The sequence below is a fragment of the Oncorhynchus mykiss genome, chromosome 13 (genome assembly GCF_013265735.2).
Source record: "Oncorhynchus mykiss isolate Arlee chromosome 13, USDA_OmykA_1.1, whole genome shotgun sequence".
NCBI classification, from domain to species: Eukaryota; Metazoa; Chordata; class Actinopteri; order Salmoniformes; family Salmonidae; genus Oncorhynchus; species Oncorhynchus mykiss.
Genome location: NC_048577.1, coordinates 46,838,397 through 46,863,706, shown reverse-complemented (window position 1 = coordinate 46,863,706; position 25,310 = coordinate 46,838,397). Strand labels below are relative to the sequence as shown.

The window sequence follows — 25,310 nt, the reverse complement described above, 5'->3', positions numbered from 1 at the left end:
GCGGCCTTTCAGGATATGTCAATATAGGACTTGTTTTACTGTGGATATAGATACCTTTCTACCTGTTTCCTCCAGCATCTTCACAAGGTCCTTTGCTGTTGTTCTGGGGTTGATTTTCACTTTTCGCACCAAAGTATGTTCATCTCTAGGAGACAGAATGCGTCTCCTTCCTGAGCCGTGTGACGGCTGCATGGTCCCATGGTGTTTATACTTGCATGCAATTGTTTGTACAGATGAATGTGGTTTGGAAGATGAATGTGGAAATTGCTCCCTAGGATGAACCAGAATTTTTTCTGAGGTCTTGGCTGATTTCTTTTGATTTTCCCATGATGCCAAGCAAAGAGGCACTGAGTTTGAAAGTAGGCCTTGATATACATCCACAGGTACACCTCCAATTTGACTCAAATTATGTCAATTATCCTACCAGAAGCTTCTAAAGCAATTACATCATTTTCTGGAATTTTCCAAGCTGTTTAAAGGCACAGTCAACTTTGTGTATGTAAACTTCTGACCCACTGGAATTGTGATACAGTGAATTATAAGTTAAATAATCTGTCTTGTAAACAATTGTTGGAAAAATGACTTATGTCATGCACAAAGTAGATGTCCTAACCGACTTGTCAAAACTATAGTTTGTTAACAAGAAATGTGTAGTGGTTGAAAAACTAGTTTGAATGACTCCAACCTAAGTGTATGTAAACTTCCGACTTCAACTGTAACTGTTGCAGATTGAGAAGGACTGACTTGAAACAGAGAGAGAGAGTTGGCAACATCAGTCAACAGTTGCTCAACAGTCATTTAGCTGTGGCTTTCCATCTGCTTAATGTTGTGGTAGGGGGCAACATGGCACTCTCCCTGTCACTCCCTTAACCCCTGCCTGCCAACTCATCCATCCTACCTCTGTCCCATCACCTCACTGTTGGAAACACTGGCATCACAGAGAGATGATGTGGCCTGTCATACCTGCCCAGCCCAGCCCAAAAGAGCAATCTGGTGCCATCCGTGCCAGGGAACATGGAGCAAATCCTATTTGGTGCTAGAACATTTTTAATCAGCCAAAGGGAGGCTTCGCTTCTGTAGGGAAAACAGATTTAGCGTCAGCATTTGGCACTAGCCAAGGTCATTGAGACTGGACTGGGAGGATTGGAGAGTTTCCAGGCAGGGTACAGGGGGATTTCTTTATGCATTTTTGTGGACCATGATCGTAATATGAAATCTGACACAGTTCAGTGGTATTAAAACATCACTTTCTCCTCACAAGTAATTTTCTCTTTTCTGAAAGTGGCTAGCCTGAGGGAAAGAGAACTTCTCTTTTTGTAAATCGAAATCCTGCATGAAAAAGGAGAACCGTCTGGGCAGCTATATTTCAGCCTTTGATTTGAGTCATGCTGCTGTTTCCAACCCTTACGATTTTCCACTTTAAAGACAAAATAATCATGAGTGAAATACCAATGACCAAAATTGGTAATATGAGGGGTTGGAAACAGCCCTCTATGTCTGCTCTCCACTCTTTTATTTCCCTCCCTGGCACAATGTTGTTCTTTCTCTCAGACCTCCCTATTCAAAGGGAGCAGTGCCTCGCTCGCTCCTCGGCGGTCAATAGATTCAACACCTCATTTAATTAGGTTTCTTTTTAATGAGCTTTTGATTGTAAATCACTCCGCCTGTTCATAAGATTATCACAGATTACCAGATTAAACGTGCCTTTCACATGGACTAGACAGAGGGCCCGTTCATTACCCAGCATGCTTTCATCACCTCTCCTGGACTGAGAGAGAAAGGGAGGAGAGGTGAGAGAGCAGCCTCGCAGTGCGTGATGACAGGGAGTTCCCAACATGTCGATAGCTATGTGCACAACAAGCAGCAGGTAGTGCTTTAGAAATAGGATGAAAGCATCGGAAGATTGGATTAATGGACATTAACGACTATGTTGTAATGAGTATTTAACTCTTTGATTGATTTCCCTTGTTTTCAGGCACATGTTAAACGTAACATGGGAACACAACGACTTCTCGTTCAACCCTGAAGGGTATCTGATCAACCCAGCTATGGTAATCATCACCTTAGATCGAGAGAGACAGTGGGATAAGGTGAGACATTACACTTCATTATATTCCTCCCAATCAGTAAAACTAGGGTTAGTCTTTGTGTTATCTGACTACAAGTTAATAGGGCTATATAACCTGCTCATTACGAAAAGGAAAAACTCCACAAAGTGTTATTAACAACACATGAATTACTGCCTCATTCACTGTGTATTTTCATGAACTATCACTGACAGGCCTTGACTTGGGCATATTGTGGGTTGTTACATTTCCTTTGCATCACCTGTTACAAAATACAGACTGTCCACCGTATAGGCTAGCATTTTGCTCTAACTGCCTCCTACCAATCACAGTGTCCTAACCGGCCACCCGGTGTCTCTCCACACCACAGGCCTAGTGTGATTACACGTCTGACTGATCTCCCTATAAACACCAGCTATTCAAATGAGCCTGCCTAGCGTTCCACTACCTCAGAGCCACCGACTCTTAGCGAACGGGACCTTGTCTGACATATTCATCCCACCTTCACAACACAACTTCCCTCTACCTTTAATAACCTTCTTATTGACGGTTGATATTGTCAGGAGGTTCCCAGTAGGGAGTAGACACTGACGGGAGGTAGAGGTCGGTTTTCTTCTTAAGTGTAGTCAGTGGTTGAATGGAGGTTGATGTGTGTCAGAGCATGTTGGACCCAACCACATCTCTGGGTAAACAGCTCCGGGCCTTCTGCAGCTTATTACTTAAACCACATCTCTGGGTAAACAGCTCCGGGCCTTCTCCAGCTTATTACTTAAACCACATCTCTGGGTAAACAGCTCCGGGCCTTCTCCAGCTTATTACTTAAACCACATCTCTGGGTAAACAGCTCCGGGCCTTCTCCAGCTTATTACTTAAACCACATCTCTGGGTAAACAGCTCCGGGCCTTCTCCAGCTTATTACTTAAACCACATCTCTGGGTAAACAGCTCCGGGCCTTCTCCAGCTTATTACTTAAACCACATCTCTGGGTAAACAGCCCCGGGCCTTCTCCAGCTTATTACTTAAACCACATCTCTGGGTAAACAGCTCCGGGCCTTCTCCAGCTTATTACTTAAACCACATCTCTGGGTAAACAGCTCCGGGCCTTCTCCAGCTTATTACTTAAACCACATCTCTGGGTAAACAGCTCCGGGCCTTCTCCAGCTTATTACGTGCCATCGATGTTCTCTCAAGGTTGGTTCCTATTCATTTCAGGTATGTTATTGAAACTGAGGCCTATGCCTCTGTAATTGGAGGGTCTGACAGCGCGCTGTACTGAAGGCTATCAGATGTGTGGTTGGTCAGAGAGAGAGAGAGAGTAGTAGTCTATTGACAGCTTGTGCCAATGGAAAGGTTGCATTTAAAAATTCAACAGAAAATGAATGCGCTGTAGCTGCTGCAGTGTAGTGAGTCCACTTTCAGGTTGAGAGGTCAACAAGCTTACTGCTGGACGTGATCTAAAAGGCTCATCTTTAAACTCTGTTACTGCAAATATCTGAGCTACTCCAAAAATTACCTGAAGTGATACTTCAAAAGAATAACAAGAAAACATGCTCATTCATTGCAGATCAATGAGGCAAACTTACACTGAGTGTACAAAACATTAGAAACACCTTCTCTTTCCATGTCAGACTGACCAGGTGAATCCAGGTGAAAGATATGATCCCTTATTGATGTCACTTGTTAAATCCACTTCAATCAGTGTAGATGAAGGGGAGGAGACAGGTAAAATAATAATTTTTTACCCTTGAGACAATTGAGACATGGATTGTGTCTGTGTGCCATTCAGATGGTGAATAGGCAAGACAAAATATTTAAGTGCCTTTGAACAGGGTATGGTAGTAGGTGCCAGGCGCACTGGTTTGAGTGTGTCAAGAACTGCAACGCTGCTGGGTTTTTCACGCTCAACAGTTTCCCATGTGTATCAGGAATGATCCACCACCCAAATGACATCCCGCTAACTTGACACAACAGTGAGAAGCATTGGAGTCAACATGGGCCAGAATCCCTATGAAACGCTTTCGACACCTTGTAGAGAAGAAGAGAAGGAGAAAAAGTATTTCTCTCTTTCTCTCTCAGCCAGTCTGAGCCTTAAAGTATGTTTCTGGATTTGACAACAGCTAATGGGGATCCTAATACAATACCAAAAATACCAAATCATTAGGAACATTGCTCACTCCAGGTATTATCCAGACAGGCTATAGGTATTTCAGATCTTGGCCTCCTCTCTCATCTCCAATATGTTACAAAGGCAAACTGACAAGTCTGTTCTTTGACACAAACAAAGAGGTTTGGCTCTGTAAAGCCAGTAAAAAGAGTGAGGGGACAATCTTACGCTCTCTTTTCCTCTTAAAGCTGATAAACTACTTGTGTCTTTTCACCAAGAGCTTAGAATCAATCTCTCCTTCTGAATGCTTTTGTCATTTCTACTAGAAGTCCCAACCGCTCATCGCATTGTGTTCAGCCATCTCGGAAACAACCCACCACAGCTCAGCTCATTGCAGATCAACAAGGATCAATGAGGCAAACTTACACTGAGTGTATAAAACATTAGGAACACCTGCTCTTTGCATGACATAGACCAATCGGGTGAATCCAGGTGAAAGCTATGATCCCTTATTGATGTCACTTGTTAAATCCACTTCAATCAGTGTAGATGAGGGGGAGGAGACAGGTTAAAGAATACTTTTTACCCTTGAGACAATTGAGACATGGATTGTGTCTGTGTGCCATTCAGATGGTGAATAGGCAAGACAAAATATTAAGTGCCTTTGACAGGGTATGGTAGTAGGTGCCAGGCGCACTGGTTTGAGTGTGTCAAGAACTGCAACGCTGATGGGTTTTTCACGCTCAACAGTTTCCCATGTGTATCAGGAATGAGCCACCACCCAAATGACATCCAGCTAACTTGACACAACAGTGAGAAGCATTGGAGTCAACATGGGCAAGAATCCCTATGGAATGCTTTCGACACCTTCTAGAGTCCATGAGAAGTAGAAGAGAAGGAGAAGAAGAGGAGGAGAAGAAGAAGAAGATGAAAAGGAGAAGAAGAGAAGGGGAAGACAGGAGAAAAGAAGAAGAGAAGAAGAGAATAAGAAGAGAAGGAGAAGAGAATGAGAAGAAAAGTAGAAGAGAAAAAGAAGAAGAAGAAGAAGAGAATGAGAAGAAGAGGAGGAGAAAAGAAGAAGGAGAAGAAGAAGAAGAGAATGAGAAGAAGAGGAGGAGAAAAGAAGAAGGAGAAGACGAAGAGAAGAGAAGAAGAAAAGAGAAGGAGAAGAAGAGGAGGAGATGAAGAGAAGAAGACGAAGATAAGAAGAAGGAGAAGGGGAGGAGAAGAAGAAAAAGAGAAGGAGAAGAAGAAGAGGAGGAGATGAAGAGAAGGAGAAGAAGAAGAGGAGGAGATGAAGAGAAGAAGATGAAGAGAAGAAGAAGAAGAAGAGGAGGAGGAGGAGGAGGAGGAGAAGAGAAGAAGATGGAGATGAGAAGGAGGAGAAGAAGAGGAGGAGAAGAAGAAGAGAAGGAGAAGAAGAGGAGGAGGAGAAGAAGAGGAGGAAGAGAAGAAGAAGAGGAGGAGAAGAAGAAGAAGATGAAGAAGAGAATGAGAAGAAGATGAAGAGAAGAAGGGGAAGAAGAGGAGGAGAAGAAGAAGACAAGGAGAAGAAGTCTGGGGATCCAGACAGGCTATAGGTATTTGAGATCTTGGCTTCCTCTCTCATCTCCAATATGTTACAAAGGCAAACTAACAAGTCTGTTCTTTGACACAAAGAGTTTTGGCTCTGCAAAGCCGGTAAAAAGAGTGAGGGGACAATCTTATACTCTTTTACCATTGTGATCCATTGACAAGGCCCATAAACTAGGGGAAAGGAAAACAAGAGGATTAATCAATAGTCCGGCAGGAGAGACAGGAATAACTAAGCATACCAGTAAAACAGAGGATATTCTAATAGTTGTATTTTGTTGTCCTTTGTGACATCTGACAATAATGACTGCAATAGTCAGATAACTTCCAGTATTAGTAGGAGAGATTATTATGAAGCAAAGGCATTGGTCAGTGGTACGGGTTGGCCTCCTGATAAAACGTTTAGGACAGCCAATCATTTTCCAAAGTAAGCAGAATTATGCAGTCTTTGACTGCTATAAAATAATGTATTTTTTTAAATTAAATGTAACCTTTATTTAACTAGGCAAGTCGGTGAAGAACAAATTTTCTTATTTTCAATGGTGTCCTACACCGGCCAAATCTGGACAATGCTGGGCTAATTGTGCGCCGCCCTATGGGACTCCCAAGCACAGCCGGTTGTGATACAGCCTGGATTTGAACCAGGGTGTCTGTAGTGACTCCTCTAGCACTGAGATGCAGTGCCTTAGGCCGCTGTGATACAGCCTGGATTCGAACCAGGGTGTCTGTAGTGACTCCTCTAGCACTGAGATGCAGTGCTTTAGGCCGCTGTGATACAGCCTGGATTCGAACCAGGGTGTCTGTAGTGACTCCTCTAGCACTGAGATGCAGTGCTTTAGGCCGCTGTGATACAGCCTGGATTCGAACCAGGGTGTCTGTAGTGACTCCTCTAGCACTGAGATGCAGTGCCTTAGGCCGCTGTGATACAGCCTGGATTCGAACCAGGGTGTCTGTAGTGACTCCTCTAGCACTGAGATGCAGTGCTTTAGGCCGCTGTGATACAGCCTGGATTTGAACCAGGGTGTCTGTAGTGACTCCTCTAACACTGAGATGCAGTTCCTTAGATCGCTGTGATACAGCCTGGATTCGAACCAGGGTGTCTGTAGTGACTCCTCTAACACTGAGAGCAGTGCCTTAGACCGCTGCCCCACTCGGCAGCCAGGATATGTCAAATATTATTATTGTTATTGTAAGGTTGTAACTTTCAATGCTCACTTTATTTCATCTTAGATGCCTCAGAGTTGGCCAAACATTATTTTAGTGACCCCTGACATGAATTAAAGATGGCAGTGCAATCCATACATTCTAAAAAGTTATTGACCAGTATTCTGCCATTGTAGGGGTAGTTGATTGAACACAAACATGTTGTTAAATGTTGTTAATGTGAGCAATGACATGGTTTTACCCTGCAGTCTTTTGTTGCTGATACATGTGACAATCTGCCAATATATTGACAGAAACATAAAAGTTGTTCAATATGGTCAACACAATAACAATGAATACAATTATCAACACAATAACAATGAATACAATTATCAACACAATAACAATGAATACAATTATCAACACAATAACAATGAATACAATTATCAACACAATAACAATGAATACAATTATCAGCACAGTAACAATGAATACAATTAACAACACAATAACAATGAATACAATTATCAACACAATAACAATGAATACAATTATCAACACAATAACAATGAATACAATTATCAACACAATAACAATGAATACAATTATCAACACAGTAACAATGAATACAATTATCAACACAGTAACAATGAATACAAGTATCAACACAGTAACAATGAATACAATTATCAACACAGTAACAATGAATACAATTATCAACACAATAACAATGAATACAATTATCAACACAGTAACAATGAATACAATTATCAACACAATAACAATGAATACAATTATCAACACAGTAACAATGAATACAATTATCAACACAGTTCACGATCCATTTTAATGTCGCTCCGTAATAATTAGCAGGCATAAACAACAATTAACACAAACAATTTCTGGAGAGAATACTTATTCAACTCTTTGTTTAACCTTTAACAACTCTTAATTATGGAACTTCACTGATTAAAGGCACAATATGTGTGCCATTAAGAACGGTTAAATCATCATCACTATGTAAAAGTTTGCAACCTCATTCTCAACACATAAAACCATAGAGAATAATAATAATAGAAGTGTTACTGCTTTGGGCTCTTGTGAAAGCCACAGTTTAATTACTGTGTGATCACTTTTTTTCTGAGTCACTGCAATGACGCAGAGAAGTGGTGTTCAGCATACTGAACTACTTCCTCACCACTGAGATGGACAACTGTGTTTGGTAATGGAGGAAAGAACAGATAAAGAGTTTGGTCCTCTGTGACCGGCTGATCCTCACAACTTAAGTACAGATGTTCAGAGTGAGACAAGACAAACCTTTCTAACTTAGTGCAAGGAGACGTCACAGGTGGTGCAACTACACAGTGTGTGCCTCGGGATTGTTGAGGTCTATTTAAAATTGGCAAAGATCTTGTCTTTCTGCATCCTGATATATATTTGATCGACTGTATGTTTTCCTTGTGGAAATGAGAGAATCCATCACTTAGCATTCAACAGTAAAATGTATTTAGTTTTTTTCTGTAGTAAAATACACAGGAAAATCTATAACAAAAAATGCAGACCTGGAAATAACATTTCCTCGTCTTAATCTATCCTGGCATTTCCCACACGGCTGCATGGAAATCAGACACGAATCTCTGAAGAGTAGTTTGAGATGTGATTGTATTGCAGGTATGAATACCGATAAGCTAAAGTATGACTCATGCCTGTTATTTTCCCTTCTCTCTCTCCTCTTCCAGGTGGGGAACTATGAGATGGGGATCCTGCAGATGAGATACCCGGTGTGGCCTCGCTACGGCACCTATCTGGAGCCCGTATCAGATAACAGACACTTGACTGTGGCCACACTGGAGGAACGTCCCTTTGTCATAGTGGAGGCTGTCGACCCCATGACTGGGACCTGTGTCAGCAACACCGTGCCCTGCCGCCGCCAGTCCAACAAGACAGAGACGTGAGTGGAACAGTATTCCTCTCTGATATTAATGACGACAAACTTTTTCTGATGAGAAGAATGAAACAGAGCATAAAAGTGTAGCGTACTACTATGGTGATGTACATCCATTATCCTGTTTCACCATTACCTGTTGTCAGGGGTGATTTAAGCATGTACATCCATTATCCTGTTTCACCATTACCTGTTGTCAGGGGTGATTTAAGCATGTACAGTATATCTTGGTGGGGCAAACTCCCCAAAACATTTTTAGATGCATGTCAGCAAAGCCACTACACAACACAAAACAACACTAAATAATACATGAATTGCACTATAACGGTGACTAACAGTGCCCACAAACTGTTCAAATCAATTCAAATTCTATTGGTCACATACACATGGTTAGCAGATGTTAATGCGAGTGTAGCAAAATGCTTGTGCCTCTAGTTCCAACAGCAATATCTAACAAGTAATCTAACAATTCCCCAACAACTACCTAATACACACAAATCTAAAGGGGGGAATGAGAATATGTACATATAAGTATATGGATGAGCGATGTCCGAGCGGCATAGGCGAGGTGCAGTAGATGGTATAAAATACAGTATATACATGTGATATGAGTAAGGTAAGACATGTAAACATTATTAGTGGCATTATTTAAAGTGACTCGTGATCCATTTATTAAAGTGTCCAGTGATTGGGTCTCAATACAGTATATACATGTGATATGAGTAATGTAAGATATGTAGACATTATTAAAGTGACATTATTTAGAGTGGTATTAGGGCCTACTTAAAGCTGTTCAGCACCATGGAGTGAGTCCTTAACACTGCTACACCTGGCTATCAGCGGAGCTTTGTCTGGCAGCAAAACAGTTAATTCAGCCTCGTTTACTGCCTTTAAATAAAAACATAACTGATATGGCTGACTTGCTTAAAACAAAAATGTGGTTCTACTGACAATTGAGATGTACAAACTATGGCATAAGTGGACGACAACGGATAAGAGGCAATCTGTAATTTCGATTAAGACAATAATGAGCGATCTAGGATGGACTTAGTCAATATAACTATTTGTTCACCACTTTTGAAATGTACAGTGACATAATTCAGAACATGGGTCGTTCTTACAGTATTCTCACTGTATACCAAGTCAGAACCATAGGATAAAGAAAGGGGGCATATAAGCAGACAATGAAAGCTCTTACAATATTAAATTATTACATTTCTCTAAAACAGGCTATAGGCTACATGTGCATCACCAAGTCAGAACAGTAGGCTAAATTATGATGGGGAAAGTTACCAAATTATTAGGGTGAGGCACATGGGCTACTAACAGATTACTCCACAACATACACTTAGTATTACTTTCTTAGTTACAGTATACATATCTCCCTGGCATATTACATCATTTTGCAGCAGCATACAATAAATTTTGGACTCAACGTCTTGTGCTGTGCTCACTTGAACAGGAAGGTGAAGCGGCAATCTTTGTGGGCAAATTTTGTAATCAAACTTTGTCATCAAAGTCTGGCATTCTCTGGATTTATGGTCCTTTCAAGACAATTGGGAACTCTGAAATAAACAAGGTTGAATCATGAAGTCAGTGATCTTCAGGTCAGAGCTCTAGAAAGAGGCCGAGTTGGTTGACCGTTCAAAACTTATTTTCCCAGTCAGAGCTCCCAGTTCCCAATTGTTTCAGAGTTCCCAGCATGACCAATGTATTCAACCGTTTCTGGCTCATGACATGTGAGTGTTTATCCTTTTAAGCTTGGAAAAGAGACCCTTAAACCCAGACTTGGACCACATACCCACTCCACTGGATAGCATGCTAGTGATTGCTTTGCAATGCTTGCAGTTATCCACTGATTTCTTCCAAACCCCTCATTGTTGAATTTGCGATTTCCAACTTGTTGTGTAATGTTCATGTCCAATGGCCGATGAGACCCGATACGTTTTATCTATAATTTGTCTTCATATTACAAGGATTGTGTAACGATCTGGGTGTAGTGGGTGCGAAGTCAGGCGCAGGAAACAGAGAGTTCAAGGTAGTGCTCTTTAATGCACACACGGCGAACATAGGCCACCCCACGAAACACTGGGCGCTCACAAAAACAAATGCCCCAAACACGGGGACTAAAACAGTCCAGCAAAACCCAAACATGCACAAATGTCACACAAACAATCCCGCGCAAAGAACAGGCGGGCCGGCTGGCTAATAAAGTCCAACTAATCATCACAATACATAACAGGTGTAACCAATAAACAGACAAGGAGGGGGAGGAAAGAATCAGTGGCAGCTAGTAGGCCGGCGACGACGACCCCCGAGCGCCACCCGAACAGGAAGGGGAGCCACCTTCGGTAGGAGTCGTGACAGATGGAAAATAATTTGCCAGTAGATTGTTGATGTAATTCATGATGATGGCTACTTGTCTAGCTTGCTAGCTAAGATTTTGAAAGTATGATGTTGACATGATCAGTCCAATCAAAGCTATGGTAGATATAATGTGATTTGACATCATTTTACCTGTGGCCAATGACTTTGAGCCTTCTTGGATGGGCACTTCTAATGTAACTCTATTGCAGCACCCAATGGGGTTTGAATTTTCGAGCTCTCCCTGTGGATTTTCCGGTAACGTAGTATCCCCATGAGTGACAGAAAACTGAGCATATCACGGCGCAACTAAAGAACATCACCAACTCTCCGTATTTTCCGCTGGCTGCCCCACCACCACAGAAATCACTGAGCTAGGCTGAAACACCTGCCTTTTGGAGCTGCCTTACTCAAGAAATCAAGAAAAGAGACACATATTGACACATACAGTGCCCTGCGAAAGTATTCGGCCCCCTTGAACTTTGCGACCTTTTGCCACATTTCAGGCTTCAAACATAAAGATATAAAACTGTATTTTTTTGTGAAGAATCAAAAACAAGTGGGACACAATCATGAAGTGGAACGACATTTATTGGATATTTCAAACTTTTTTAACAAATCAAAAACTGGAAAATTGGGCGTGCAAAATTATTCAGCCCCTTTACTTTCAGTGCAGCAAACTCTCTCCAGAAGTTCAGTGAGGATCTCTGAATGATCCAATGTTGACCTAAATGACTAATGATGATAAATACAATCCACCTGTGTGTAATCAAGTCTCCGTATAAATGCACCTGCACTGTGATCGTCTCAGAGGTCCGTTAAAAGCGCAGAGAGCATCATGAAGAACAAGGAACACACCAGGCAGGTCCGAGATACTGTTGTGAAGAAGTTTAAAGCCGGATTTTGATACAAAAAGATTTCCCAAGCTTTAAACATCCCAAGGAGCACTGTGCAAGCGATAATATTGAAATGGAAGGAGTGTCAGACCACTGCAAATCTACCAAGACCTGGCCGTCCCTCTAAACTTTCAGCTCATACAAGGAGAAGACTGATCAGAGATGCAGCCAAGAGGCCCATGATCACTCTGGATGAACTGCAGAGATCTACAGCTGAGGTGGGAGACTCTGTCCATAGGACAACAATCAGTCGTATATTGCACAAATCTGGCCTTTATGGAAGAGTGGCAAGAAGAAAGCCATTTCTTAAAGATATCCATAAAAAGTGTCGTTTAAAGTTTGCCACAAGCCACCTGGGAGACACACCAAACATGTGGAAGAAGGTGCTCTGGTCAGATGAAACCAAAATTGAACTTTTTGGCAACAATGCAAAACGTTATGTTTGGCGTAAAAGCAACACAGCTGAACACACCATCCCCACTGTCAAACATGGTGGTGGCAGCATCATGGTTTGGGCCTGCTTTTCTTCAGCAGGGACAGGGAAGATGGTTAAAGTTGATGGGAAGATGGATGGAGCCAAATACAGGACCATTCTGGAAGAAAACCTGATGGAGTCTGCAAAAGACCTGAGATTGGGACGGAGATTTGTCTTCCAACAAGACAATGATCCAAAACATAAAGCAAAATCTACAATGGAATGGTTCAAAAATAAACATATCCAGGTGTTAGAATGGCCAAGTCAAAGTCCAGACCTGAATCCAATCGAGAATCTGTGGAAAGAACTGAAAACTGCTGTTCACAAATGCTCTCCATCCAACCTCACTGAGCTCGAGCTGTTTTGCAAGGAGGAATGGGAAAAAATGTCAGTCTCTCGATGTGCAAAACTGATAGAGACATACCCCAAGCGACTTACAGCTGTAATCGCAGCAAAAGGTGGCGCTACAAAGTATTAACTTAAGTGGGCTGAATAATTTTGCACGCCCAATTTTCCAGTTTTTGATTTGTTCAAAAAGTTTGAAATATCCAATAAATGTCGTTCCACTTCATGATTGTGTCCCACTTGTTGTTGATTCTTCACAAAAAAAATACAGTTTTATATCTTTATGTTTGAAGCCTGAAATGTGGCAAAAGGTCGCAAAGTTCAAGGGGGCCGAATACTTTCGCAAGGCACTGTATTAATCCCAAACATGCAAAACATGCAAAACAGGCAACACATTATTTAGCTGAACATGTGGGGCTCTCCCCCACCTTCCCTGAATGACGGGTTACCACTACTTGTTGAACGTAAACTGAGCTAAGAACTACCACAGACACCATATTAATGACAGCTCCAACATGTAGAACATGCTGTGGTTGATTCATTTGGATTGTAACTTGGAGAGTGCCATTAGGTGTGAATCGGATGAACAGTCTCTTCCCCTACCATTAGCCCAGCCATCATACAATGGGTAAAGCAGACAGCCAGAGTGCAACATCACAGTAATCACAGTGTGACCCAATAAGGGAAATATATGTGTTGCTTGCTGGGATATCAATTAGATGGGCCGATTAGGCCGCCTCGTCAATCCTGGACAGTTAGAGCCTGAAATTTGTGAATGGATATGGGGAAAGGAAACATTATCCATTACTGACAATGGTTGTTAATGAGAAGAGGGGATGAGCTCAATTCAGTGAAAATCTGCTTGGGAAGCAGACCAGATCTTTTTTTAGCTTGCACTGACCAAAACACCCCATTATTAGAATCTGCATAGTTCTAGTGTGTTTTGTCTTGACTTAGATTTCAGTTTGCCATGTTGGACAAGGAAACATTTTCCTTGAGTTCATATGGGAGAAATTGGCTAAACCAAGTAAGCAACTAAATGATGCAGTTAGTGGGTTGAGATAGAGGCCCAATGATTGATAATGGTAAAACACCAACATCCATGCCACTAAAGACCAGCCCTGGGGGCTGATGCTAATAATGGACCCCAGGGCTGTGGTGTTTTTTTTTATCCTGGCCGCCAGTCATAATTCCTGGCCAGCAGGACAGGGAGCTAGAGGACCTGGCATTCTCATTTATTAAGGACCATCAGCGGCCTCTCTCAGAAACCGCTTCCATGCCCCAAGACTCCCGCCGAGGCCCGTATCGCCCATAACTCACACCTACACGACTCGTCCGAGCTGGGTGCCAACGCCACGAGCCATCCGTCAGGCGGGAGTATTTCTGGGCCCTCTGTTCCAATCCCTCAAGCCCTCAGCAGACGAGAGAAACGAGGAAGCCTGCGTACCGGACCATCTGTGCTGCTTCGCATGGAGACACGCTTATTCCTCCTTGAAGAGACAAAACAAACAGTCACATGTTCACTCTGCTCCACTGTGGTCAGACTGATATAACTCCTCCTTATGTGTCAGGTTGTCCAGAGAGACAAGTCCTATTCTTCTGTAAAGCTCTTTGTAATGTTTTTCACTTCACTAGCTTGTTACAGACCCTTACAGTGACCACACGTCAGCGCATTAGCCTCTTGCCATTGCTGGTGATCCCTAGGTGAACAGTAGTGTTGACGTTAGACGATGATGTCATCATATAACCATTTTGCCTAATGAGAGCGAGATGATAATAGGTTGATTTGATTAAAACTGAGACTGGGTTCAGCAGTGGGTGAGCCCCCCCGAGCCACACATTGGCAGGAACAATGCACAGCACCGTGGTCCAATTAAGTTTGTTTCAAAGGTGAATGTTTCAAGGGATTCCTGCTGGATATAGGGACCCAAAACAACTGTGCCTTTGGATTTCCTTCAGACAACAAGCAGATACCCATTTACACAAATAATTGTTTTTGTGGTGACAACAACACACAAACATTTGTAGCAAACACACAAACACGTGAACACACATGCGCACACACACACACCACAAACACACACACCACACACACACACACACACACACACACACATATTCCATATATTCCCAAACCTGTTTGGATGCAATCAGCAGCCCACTTAACCTCCCAGCGGTGATCCCTGGCAGCTGGTGAGGCAGGGGATGTTGGGACCTGTCTGTTTACTCTGTGATGTCTCACACCACCCGCTCGTTTCCTCCAAACACTTCATTTGTTTCCTTTTGTTGCGGCTGCAGCTCTGCGCCTCAATCGGCTGTGTGTGTCTCATTGCCCCTCGCACTCCTACTCTTCCCTGTGTCTGAGGGCTGAGGGCACACTCCATTAGTCTGAAGGTCTGATGGAGGTTAAGGGTGATGTGTCATTAGTGCTCTCTGCATCTCATCATGGTTCACTTGGTCCCCCACACCGCCACTCCCTATGTGCCACTGTCAGTGAGCTATGGAATGAGCCCCTCCTATTTCTGACTGTCTGTTTTCTCTTTCGCTCTATACTGGAGGTGTCTAACATCCTCGAACTGCTGCAATATCAATGTGGTCCCTTGAAAAAAGTCAAATATGTCAACGTTGTCCGCCTCCAAGAGACATTGTGTGCCCCTAAGAGACGCTGGGGACCCCCAAGAGTCAATGTTTAATTTGAACCCTGTTCAAGTCTCCAACACACTGTTAATGACGTCACTATGTTTTCCACCCACATATTCCAACGACGCTCCCATAATCCAGTTAGTGTGAAACTGGAGGACATTTTCCTAATCACGTTCCTGGTAATCCTGTTGATAATTTAGAGGAATGAATATTATACCAGCGTCAGCTTCCTCCACTTGATATGCACCGCTAGTGCTGTCCATTTACTTCCCCTGGATTCCCCCTCTCTCTCTCTCTCTCTCTCTCTCTCTGTATGTCTGTCTGTCTGTCTGTCTGTCTGTCTGTCTGTCTGTCTGTCTGTCTGTCTGTCTGTCTGTCTGTCTGTCTGTCTGTCTGTCTGTCTGTCTGTCTGTCTCTCTGTCTCTGTCTGTCTCTCTGTCTCTCTCTGTCTGTCTCTCTCTGTCTGTCTCTGTCTGTCTCTCTGTCTCTCTCTGTCTCTCTGTCTGTCTGTAGATCAGTACAGTGGTTGTGTATACAGGTAAAGCTCACTTTGTCAGGGTCATTCCAGCCGCTCCACATGTAGTGGGCCCCATGCTGGTGTACACTTCGTTACCATGGCTTAGCATAAGGATGTGTATGTTGCACTGAGGTTTAGGTCAAATCGTTTCACCCAGGGTAGGGAAAGGGGGGGGGGGGGGGGGTCGAGATAAAGAGACAGAGCAATGCCTGAAGAGGAAGTATTGCTTTAAGCCCCAAAGACATTGGTAATGGGGCAAGGTCTACAGGATTGAGTATGTAGGCTGGTTATCTGCCGTGGACGAGCCCGCCATTAGCCAGGCAGCAAATAATCCAGCATTGTGTTTCACTCCTGCCTTTGTTTGTTTGTGATTCATTTGTGTCAGATTTGTTTTGGTCAGCCCCAGCTGTCCATCCATCTGTCGCAGCCATGACATAGTGCGCAGGCCTATGGAGCCGCCCAGTCCCTCCAGTTCTCCCTGCAACCCCACTCCTGACGTCAGCTCCTGGGCACACATCAAGGAGGTCTTTTTATACCATTCTGTTTCTCTCTGTCACTCTCCCTCCTCCACCTTCTTCTGGTATGTTTCTTCCTGCTACATCTCCTTTAGGAAATCATGCTAATGAGATGTTTGCCATATAAACTGAAGCCTCTTGCTCTATTGCTCCAGGAGCATGAAGTTAACGATGGGCTTTTATGAAACGAGAATAGATGTGTTTACAACAATGTTATTACTGTTTGTAACCTGATGGGTGGAATTGGTGCATCGACTATCTTGATTGAAAATGGCCACATTAGCTGAGTTCCTAATTCATCCCCATGCGTTATTGAATCATTATGACATGCCATTGGTCACTCATCTCTTCCATTCACATCCAATCCATCCAATAAGAACATGAATCAGGTGAAGACTTGTGAATATCCCCAAAAACTCTCAGCCAATAGCTTTCTCCACTGATTAATAACCCTGGATGAGCGACAAATGGCCACCTTTATATTAATCAACTCACACCTGTCTATCTCAATCAATAACAAGCTGCAATGGTAACAAACAAACCAATATTTATATACAGAAAACCGATAGCCGTGAAGAGATGAATTACATTTCACAACAATATTTTTATTGGCTGCATTCTTGATTCAATCATAGCTGTTCCTTTCAGATCTAGGAAAGAATTGTACTGCCTTTGTACTGGCCTTAACACTAGAAAACCCTGGACTGGAGGGAACCCCTTCAAGCCAAAACTAGTCATTTTGACTCCAACATTCTAACGGTCCAATAAATATCAAATCAAATCCAATTTTAGAAAGTGTTAAAACTTCTTTGGGATCGGTGTCCCGTCCACGGGACGGTTGAGCTAACGTTGGCTAATGCGATTAGCATGAAGTTGTAAGTAACAAGAACATTTTCCAGGCAGAAAGCTTAAATTCTTGTTAATCTAACTGCACTGTCCAATTTACAGTACCTATTAAAGTGAAAGAATACCATGCTATTGTTTAAGGAGAGTGCAAAATTTTGAACATTAAAATGTATTAATGAACAAATTAGGCACATTTGGGCAGTCTTGATACATCATTTTGAACAGAAATGCCATGGATCAGTCTAAAACTTTGCACATACACTTTGCACATCTAGTGGCCAAAATCTAAATTGCACTTGGGCTGAAATAATACATTATGGCCTTTCTCTTGCATTTCAAAGTTGATGGTTAAAAAAAAATACAAAAGAACGTTTGTTTTTTCCTTGTATTATATTTTTGTCACGACTTCCGCCGAAGTCGGTCTCTCTCCTTGTTCGGGCGGTGTTCGGCAGTCGACGTCACCGATCTTCTAGCCATCACTGATCCATTTTTCATTTTCCATTGGTTTTGTCTTGTCTTTCTTCACACCTGGTTTCAATCCCATCAATTACATGTTGCCTATTTAACCCTCTGTTTCCCCTCATGTCCTTGTTGGAGATTGTTTGATTGTATGTTTGTGTATATATTGGTGCGCGACGGGTTCTTGTACCCACTTTTATTTATTTTGTAATTTTGGTTTTGGAGTTTTGTTAAGTCTACTAAACGACTCCACTTATACCAAGTTCGATTCTCCTGCTCCTGACTTCCCTACCACCTACACACACACTATTACAATTTTACCAGATCTATTGTGTTACATTTTCCTACATTCCTTTCACATTCCACAAACTTCAAAGTGTTTCCTTTGAAATGGTACCAAGAATATGCATATCCTTGCTTCAGGGCCTGAGGTCAGGCAGTTAGATTTGCGTTATGTCATTTTAGGCAAAAATGTTTTAAAAAAGGGACGGATCCTTAAGAGGTTTTAATAAAAAAAAATAGATAAGTAAAAAATGTAAATAACAAATCACTAAAGAGCAGCAGTAAAATAACAGTAGCGAGGCTTTATACAGGTTGGTACCGGTACAGAGTCAATGTGCGGTGGCACAGGTTAGTCGAGGTCATTGAGGTAATATGTACATCAAGGTAGAGTTAAAGTGGCTATGCATAGATAATGCAAATAGTCTGTGGAGCCATTTGATTAGTTCAAGAGTCTTATGGCTTGGGGGTAGAAAATGTTAAGAAGCCCTTTGGACCTAGACTTGGTGACCTCCGGTACCACTTGCCGTGCAGTAGCAGAGCGAACAGTCTATGACTAGGGCGGCTTGCCTCTGTAGTTTCTTGCGGTCAGCGGCTGAGCAGTTGCCATACCAGGCTTTGATGCAACCAGATGCTCTCGATGGTGCAGCTGTAGAACCTATTTTTAAACTTTTTGAGGATCTGAGGACCCATGCCAAATAATTTCAGTCTCCTGAGGGGGAATAGGCTTTGTCGTGCCCTCTTCACGACTGTCTTGGTGTGTTTGGACCATGACAGTTTGTTGGTGATGTGGACACCAAGGACCTTGAAGCTCTCAACCTGCTCCACTACAGCCCCGTCGATGAGAATGGGGGCATGCTCTGTCCTCCTTTTCCTGTAGTCCACAATCATCTCCTTTGTCTTGATCACATTGAGGGAGATACGATCATACATTTCATATATGCTATCGGGAAACAAATATTTGGGTTGTGTAAATGAAGGCCTTGGAAAATGAAAAAAGTATTATTTCAAAGATCAAAGTATATTCATTTCATTAGTTTATGTTACTGTAGGATATCTGTTGCCTCTTGCTCAAGTGTGGAGCTCCTGGAACAGTGGTTATCCTTGGAAAAAGTGATAATTTTAAATAGAGCTCATGTCTCCAAACGCTTAAAACTTTTTACCTGCATGTGACTCTTAAAGGTCAAGTACGGAGTGGGGGATGACTTCAAAAATGGCAGAGATATTTCAATTTTTAATTCATATTGAGTCAAAATGACTCACTTCCAAGCAAACTGGGAACATTTCCAGAACATTAGCGAAGATTCCCTTTAAGATCCAGTTAGGGTTGATTACAATCAAAAATAGTTTTATAAATGTTTTTTATATATTTATACAATTTTATGTTTTAAAGTAAACATCCTTGTAATGTTCTCCTAACATTCACTAAAATGTTGTGAACAGCATATGGAACAACCACCACAGAACATTCTCCAAAAGTTCTCATTACGTTTCCAGGTAATGTAATAACACAATGTATCAGTAATGTTTTCCCAGGAAACCAAAATTGGTTCGATGAAATTTCCCAGAATATTTGTTAGGTTGCGGTAAATGTCGTGCTGATGATTATACAATGTTTGTATAAAATGTTCACCTGATGTTGCAAGAATTTTCTTTAAAGCTTCCCAGTATGTTTCATTAGGTTGTGGGAACAGTCTGGTGGTAAGATTGTGGGGAAAGACAAGAGAGAGGTTCCCAAAACACTAAAACTGTCCAGTTGTTCTGACATTCAGATAATGTTTGTATCAGGGTGCACAAAACATTCCTTTGATGTTGCAACAATGTCGACAGAACAGCCTTTCTGAGTTTCCGGAACATTTCATTCGGCTGTTGGAACAGTGTGGAAGAAACAGGTTCCTAAAACACAAAATATGCTCAGTTGTGATGACATTCATACAATGCTTAAGTTAGGTTTCACAGGACATTCACTGAATGTTGCAAGAACATTTTTGTGATATATTGTCACGTCGTGTATGTAGGTGGCAGGGAAGTCAAGCGCAGGTGAATTAAACTTGGTACAATCGGAGTATTTTAATAACTTAAAACATAAACTCCAAAACCAAAGTCCATAATAAAATAAATGTGGATACAAGAACCTGTCGCTCAACAATCCATGAGACATGAACATAACAACAAACAATCTCTGACAAGGACATGAGGGGAAACAGAGGGTTAAATACACAACACTAAATGAATGGGATTGGAACCAGGTGTGTAAGAAGACCAGACAAAACCAATCGAAAATGAAACATAGATCAATAATGGCTAGAAGACCGCTCGAACAAGGAGAGGCATCGACTTCGGCAGAAGTCGTGACATATATTCACGAAGGTTGCGCAGAACATTTCCACAATGTTGCATAATTTTCAAATAAGTCAGTTTTTATGATGTTCATGCAATATATATACAGTACCAGTCAAAAGTTTGGACACGCGAAATCATTCAAGGGTTTATCTTTATTTCTACATTGTAGAATAATAGTGAAGACATCAAAACTATGAAATAACACATATGGAATCATGTAGTAAACAAAAAAGTGTTAAAAAATCCAAATATATTTGAGATTCTTCAAAGTAGCCAACCTTTGCCTTGATGACAGCTTTGCACACTCTTGGCATTCTCTCAACCAACTTCATGAGGTAGTCAGTCACCTGGAATGCATTTCAATTAACAGGACTTCCTTGTTAAAGTTAATTTGTGGAATTTCTTTCCTTTTGAGCCAATCAGTTGTGTTGTGACAAGGTAGAGGTGGTATTCAAAAGATAGCCCTTTTTGGTAAAAGACCAAGTCCATATTATGGCAAGAACAGCTCAAATAAGCAAAGAGAAACGACCATCCATCATTACTTTAAGACATGAAGGTCAATCAATCCGGAACATTTCAAGAACTTTGAAAGTTTCTCCAAGTGCAGTTGCAAAAAACATCAAGCGCTATGATGAAACTGGCTCTCATGAGGACCGCCACAGGAAAGGAAGACCCAGAGTTACAGAGTTCACAGAGTTCAAGTAACAGATACTTTTCTACATCAACTGTTCAGAGGAGACTGTGTGAATCAGGTCTTTATGGTCGAATTGCTGCAAAGATACCACTCCTAAAGGCCACCAATAAGAAGAAGAGACTTGCTTGGGCCAAGAAACACGAGCAATGGACATTAGACCCGTTGAAATCTGTCCTTTGGTCTGATGAGTCCAAATTTGAGATTGTATTTATCAAGGCACAAGGCGAGACCCAAATGCAGACACAGGAGCCAGATGGTTGGAATCTTACAATTTTTATTAATTCAAAGGGGTAGGCAAGAGAATGCCAGGCAAAAAGGTCCAAACCAGATCAGAATCCAGGAAGTGCAGAGTGGCAGACAGGCTCGTGGTGTAAGGCAGGCAGGCAGGATGGTCAGGCAGGCGGGTACAAAGTCCAAAAACAGGCAAGGGTCAAAACTGGGAGGACTATAAAAAGGAGAATGCAAAAAGCAGGAGAACAGGAACACCACTGGTTGAATTGGAAACATACAAGACGAACTGGCACAGAGAGACTGGAAACACAGGGATAAATACACTGGCGACAATAAGCGACACCTGGAGGGGGTGGAGACAATCACAAGGACAGGTGAAACAGATGAGGGCGTGACAGTATTGTAGGCTCACTACAAGGTAATACATGGCATTTTAATTGAATTCATAGGGCATTTGAAGAGTGTTTATCATACAAAGACAACCATATTTTTTACACTTCATTTGATGACAAAATGCACATTATTTCATTTGAACAACATTTAATCATACAAATACAACCATATTTTACAAGTACTATGAAGAGGATGGGAACATTTTTAACAACTCCGAAATTGTGTTCTGTGTCCTGATTGACTATATTAGACTGAAACCCCCCACAATACCACAGATATCTCCTGGTGGCACATGGTTAATTATTTGGCTACAAGTTTGCAGGTTCAATCCCACATTTTCTTTAAACACGTTTCCTTTAAAAAAATGTTGAAATTGAGGCTCAGATATAATCTACTAAAAGATATTGTCACGACTTCTGCCGAAGTCGATTCCTCTCCTTTGTTCGGGGGGTGTTCGGCGGTCGACGTCGCCGGTCTTCTAGCCATCGCCGATACATTTTTAATATTCCATTTGATTTGTCTCATTTTCCCACACACTCATTTCCCTCATTATGTGTTGTGTATTTAACCCTCTGTTTCCCCCATGTCTTTGTGTGGTATTGTTTATCTGTTTTCATGTATGCGCACGTTAGGCTGGTTGCGCTGGGTTATGTTCAACCCGTATTTTTATTTTGTGCTTGTTTGTGCCGTGTAGACCTGGCTTGAGAACTGAACATTGCAGGTTCAGAACCCACATATGCAGATTGTCAACATACGAAATGTCCTATGATCAAATTAAAATGGTACTTGTCACAAGCACTGAATACAACTTTACTGTGAAATGCTTACTTACTATGACTTGGGTGGCTGGAGTCTTTGACAACTTCCTCTGACACCGCCTGGTATAGAGGTCCTGGATGGCAGGGAGCTCGGCCCCAGTGATGTACTGGGCCATACGCACTATCCTCTGTAGCGCCTTGCGGTCGGATGCCAAGCAGTTGCCATACCAAGCGGTGATCAGGCAGTCAAATTCTCTCAATGGTGCAGCTGTATAACTTTTTGAGGATCTGAGGGCCCATGACACATTTTTTCAGCCTCCTGAGGGGGAAGAGGTGTTGTCGTGCCCTCTTCACAACTGTGTTGGTGTGTTTGGACCATGATAGGTTCTTAGTGATGTGGACACCGAGGAATTTGAAGCTCTCGACCCAGTCCACTACAGCCCCATCGATGTGAATGGGGGTGTGCTCGGCTCTTCGTTTCCTGTCGTCCACAATCAGCTCTTTTGTCTTGCTGACGTTGTCGGAGAAGTTGTTGTCCTAGTGTAACAGTATAGACTTTACGTCCGTCCCCTTGCCCTGACCTGGGCGCGAACCAGGGACCCTCTGCACACATCAACAACAGTCACCCACGAAGCATCGTTACCCATCGCTACACAAAAGCCGCGGCCCTTGCAGAGCAAGGGGAACCACTACTTCAAGGTCTCAGAGCAAGTGACGTCACCGATTGAAACGTCACTAGAGCGCACCACCGCTAACTAGCTAGCCATTTCACATCGGCTACACTAGCACCACACTGCCAGGTCTCTGACTTCCTCCCTGTGGCTGTCTCATCATCATCGGTGATCAGCCCTACCACAGCCATGTCATCTGCAAACCTAATGATGGTGTTGGAGTCGTGTGCGACTTAATTAAATCATGTGTAAATGTTCAAATGTCCTTTGAAAGAAATTAAAATGCTATGTGTCTCTAGATCACCTTCAAATGCAAATTGCCATTAAATCAGAAGAGAAACATAATGGGGATGTATTCCAATCTGCTTTATCATGCTATAAGGAGCTACAAATTCTCGTGCTGAGAATGTTGTGGTAATATTAGGTAAAACTTAAATATAACATTTTTGATAATTTCTGAGGACCTTCAAGACTAGGTCAAATGTATACTGTGTGAACCTCAATGGAATATTATGTTAAACCTAAAATAAATATGCTACGAACGTCATAAAAACTGACTTATTTGGAAATTGTGCAACATTGTGTTGTTGTTTTTTGCATCCTGTGTGAATATCACAAAAATATTCTTGCAACATCCCAGACAACTCCCATAACTTAATTAAATGTTCTGGGAACCTTTAAAGAACTTAGGTGTTCCAGGTGTTCTGTCAAGATTCTTACAACATTATAGGAATGTGCTGTGCAACCTAACTTAAACATCGTATGCATGTTATCACAACTGAGCATACTTTGTATTTGTTTGATCCTAAAAGAAACAGAATTATCTGCACAACTGGACAGATTTTGTTTTTTGGGAACACATATTTTCATATGTCCCCACAATGTTCCCACCAGACTGTTCCCACAACCAAGGGAAACATTCTGGGAACCTTTAAAGAACAGACGAAATAGGTTCTAGCAACGTTCTTGCAACTTCAGGTGAATGTTTCTTGCACCCTAAAAGAAACATTGTAGAATTGTCTGCACAACTGGACACTTTTTGTGTTTTGGGAACAGATCTTTTCTTATGGCCCCACAATGATCTCACCAGATTGTTCCCACAACCTAAAAAAAATTCTGACAACCTTTAAAGAAGAGATTAAATGCGTTCTAGGAATGTTCTTGCAACATTGGGCAAATGTTTTATACAAACATTCTAGTGTCTTTTTTTGTCCTCCCCAGTATTGTAGGTCATACTGAGCCCTACACCAAACTGTGCTGTAAGGGTTTCTGCATAGACATCCTGAAGAAGCTGTCCCGCACCACCAAATTCTCATACGACCTCTACCTGGTCACCAACGGGAAGCACGGCAAGCTGGTCAGAGGCAGTTGGAACGGCATGATCGGAGAGGTAAGGAGATGATGGTTATTCTTACAAGCATTATAATTAGCCACCTGCTAAAAAGTTAGCATATTAAATACATTAGATTTAGCCAATCTAATTGAAGAATAATAAAAAACTTTTATTTCCATTATATAGACATACCCAAAAGTAATTATTTTTCATGAGATGGCCATAAACAATAACTAGTACTGCTGCATAGTTCTAGAAATGTCTGGCACTCACCTTTCTGGTAAAAAGGTGTTATAAATTGCTGAGGTGTACCCGATTTTAAGGACAAGCTCAAGTATATAGTACAAATCTTTTTTTTTTCCTATTCATCAAAAGTGGGAGAATAGGGCTTGAAATGACTGAAATGCTTTCTAAATATAGTAACAAGGAAATCATAAATTACTTACTATAAGATTTCACATTTCCTATAACTGTAAAATAAATATGATCAATTAGCTCCATTTCATATAACTGATGACAGAGCATTTTCTACCTCCTCTGAGCTCAGAGACACCATTCAAAAGTGGTCGTGTTTCAATTATTGACATTGGTGATTTAGGTTTATGTTTATCAGACCTCATGATATGACCCAGATGCAGACAGTTCGAAGTAACAAACATTTATTACAAAAACAGGGGGCAGGCAAACGATAGGTCAAGGGCAGGCAGAGGTCAGTAAT

General features: G+C 41.9%; 1 protein-coding gene across 1 annotated transcript in view; it reads left to right on the top strand.

The window, feature by feature from the left end:
* The window catches only part of LOC110486590 (glutamate receptor ionotropic, NMDA 2C-like), an 87,207-nt gene that overhangs the window by 51,252 nt on the left and 10,645 nt on the right, over positions 1 to 25,310 (top strand). Inside the window, exons 4-6 of the mRNA XM_021558310.2 lie at positions 1,976 to 2,090; positions 8,625 to 8,836; positions 24,481 to 24,649. Of these exons, the coding sequence (XP_021413985.1) occupies positions 1,976 to 2,090; positions 8,625 to 8,836; positions 24,481 to 24,649 (496 nt within the window). The remainder of the gene's footprint in view (positions 1 to 1,975; positions 2,091 to 8,624; positions 8,837 to 24,480; positions 24,650 to 25,310) is intronic.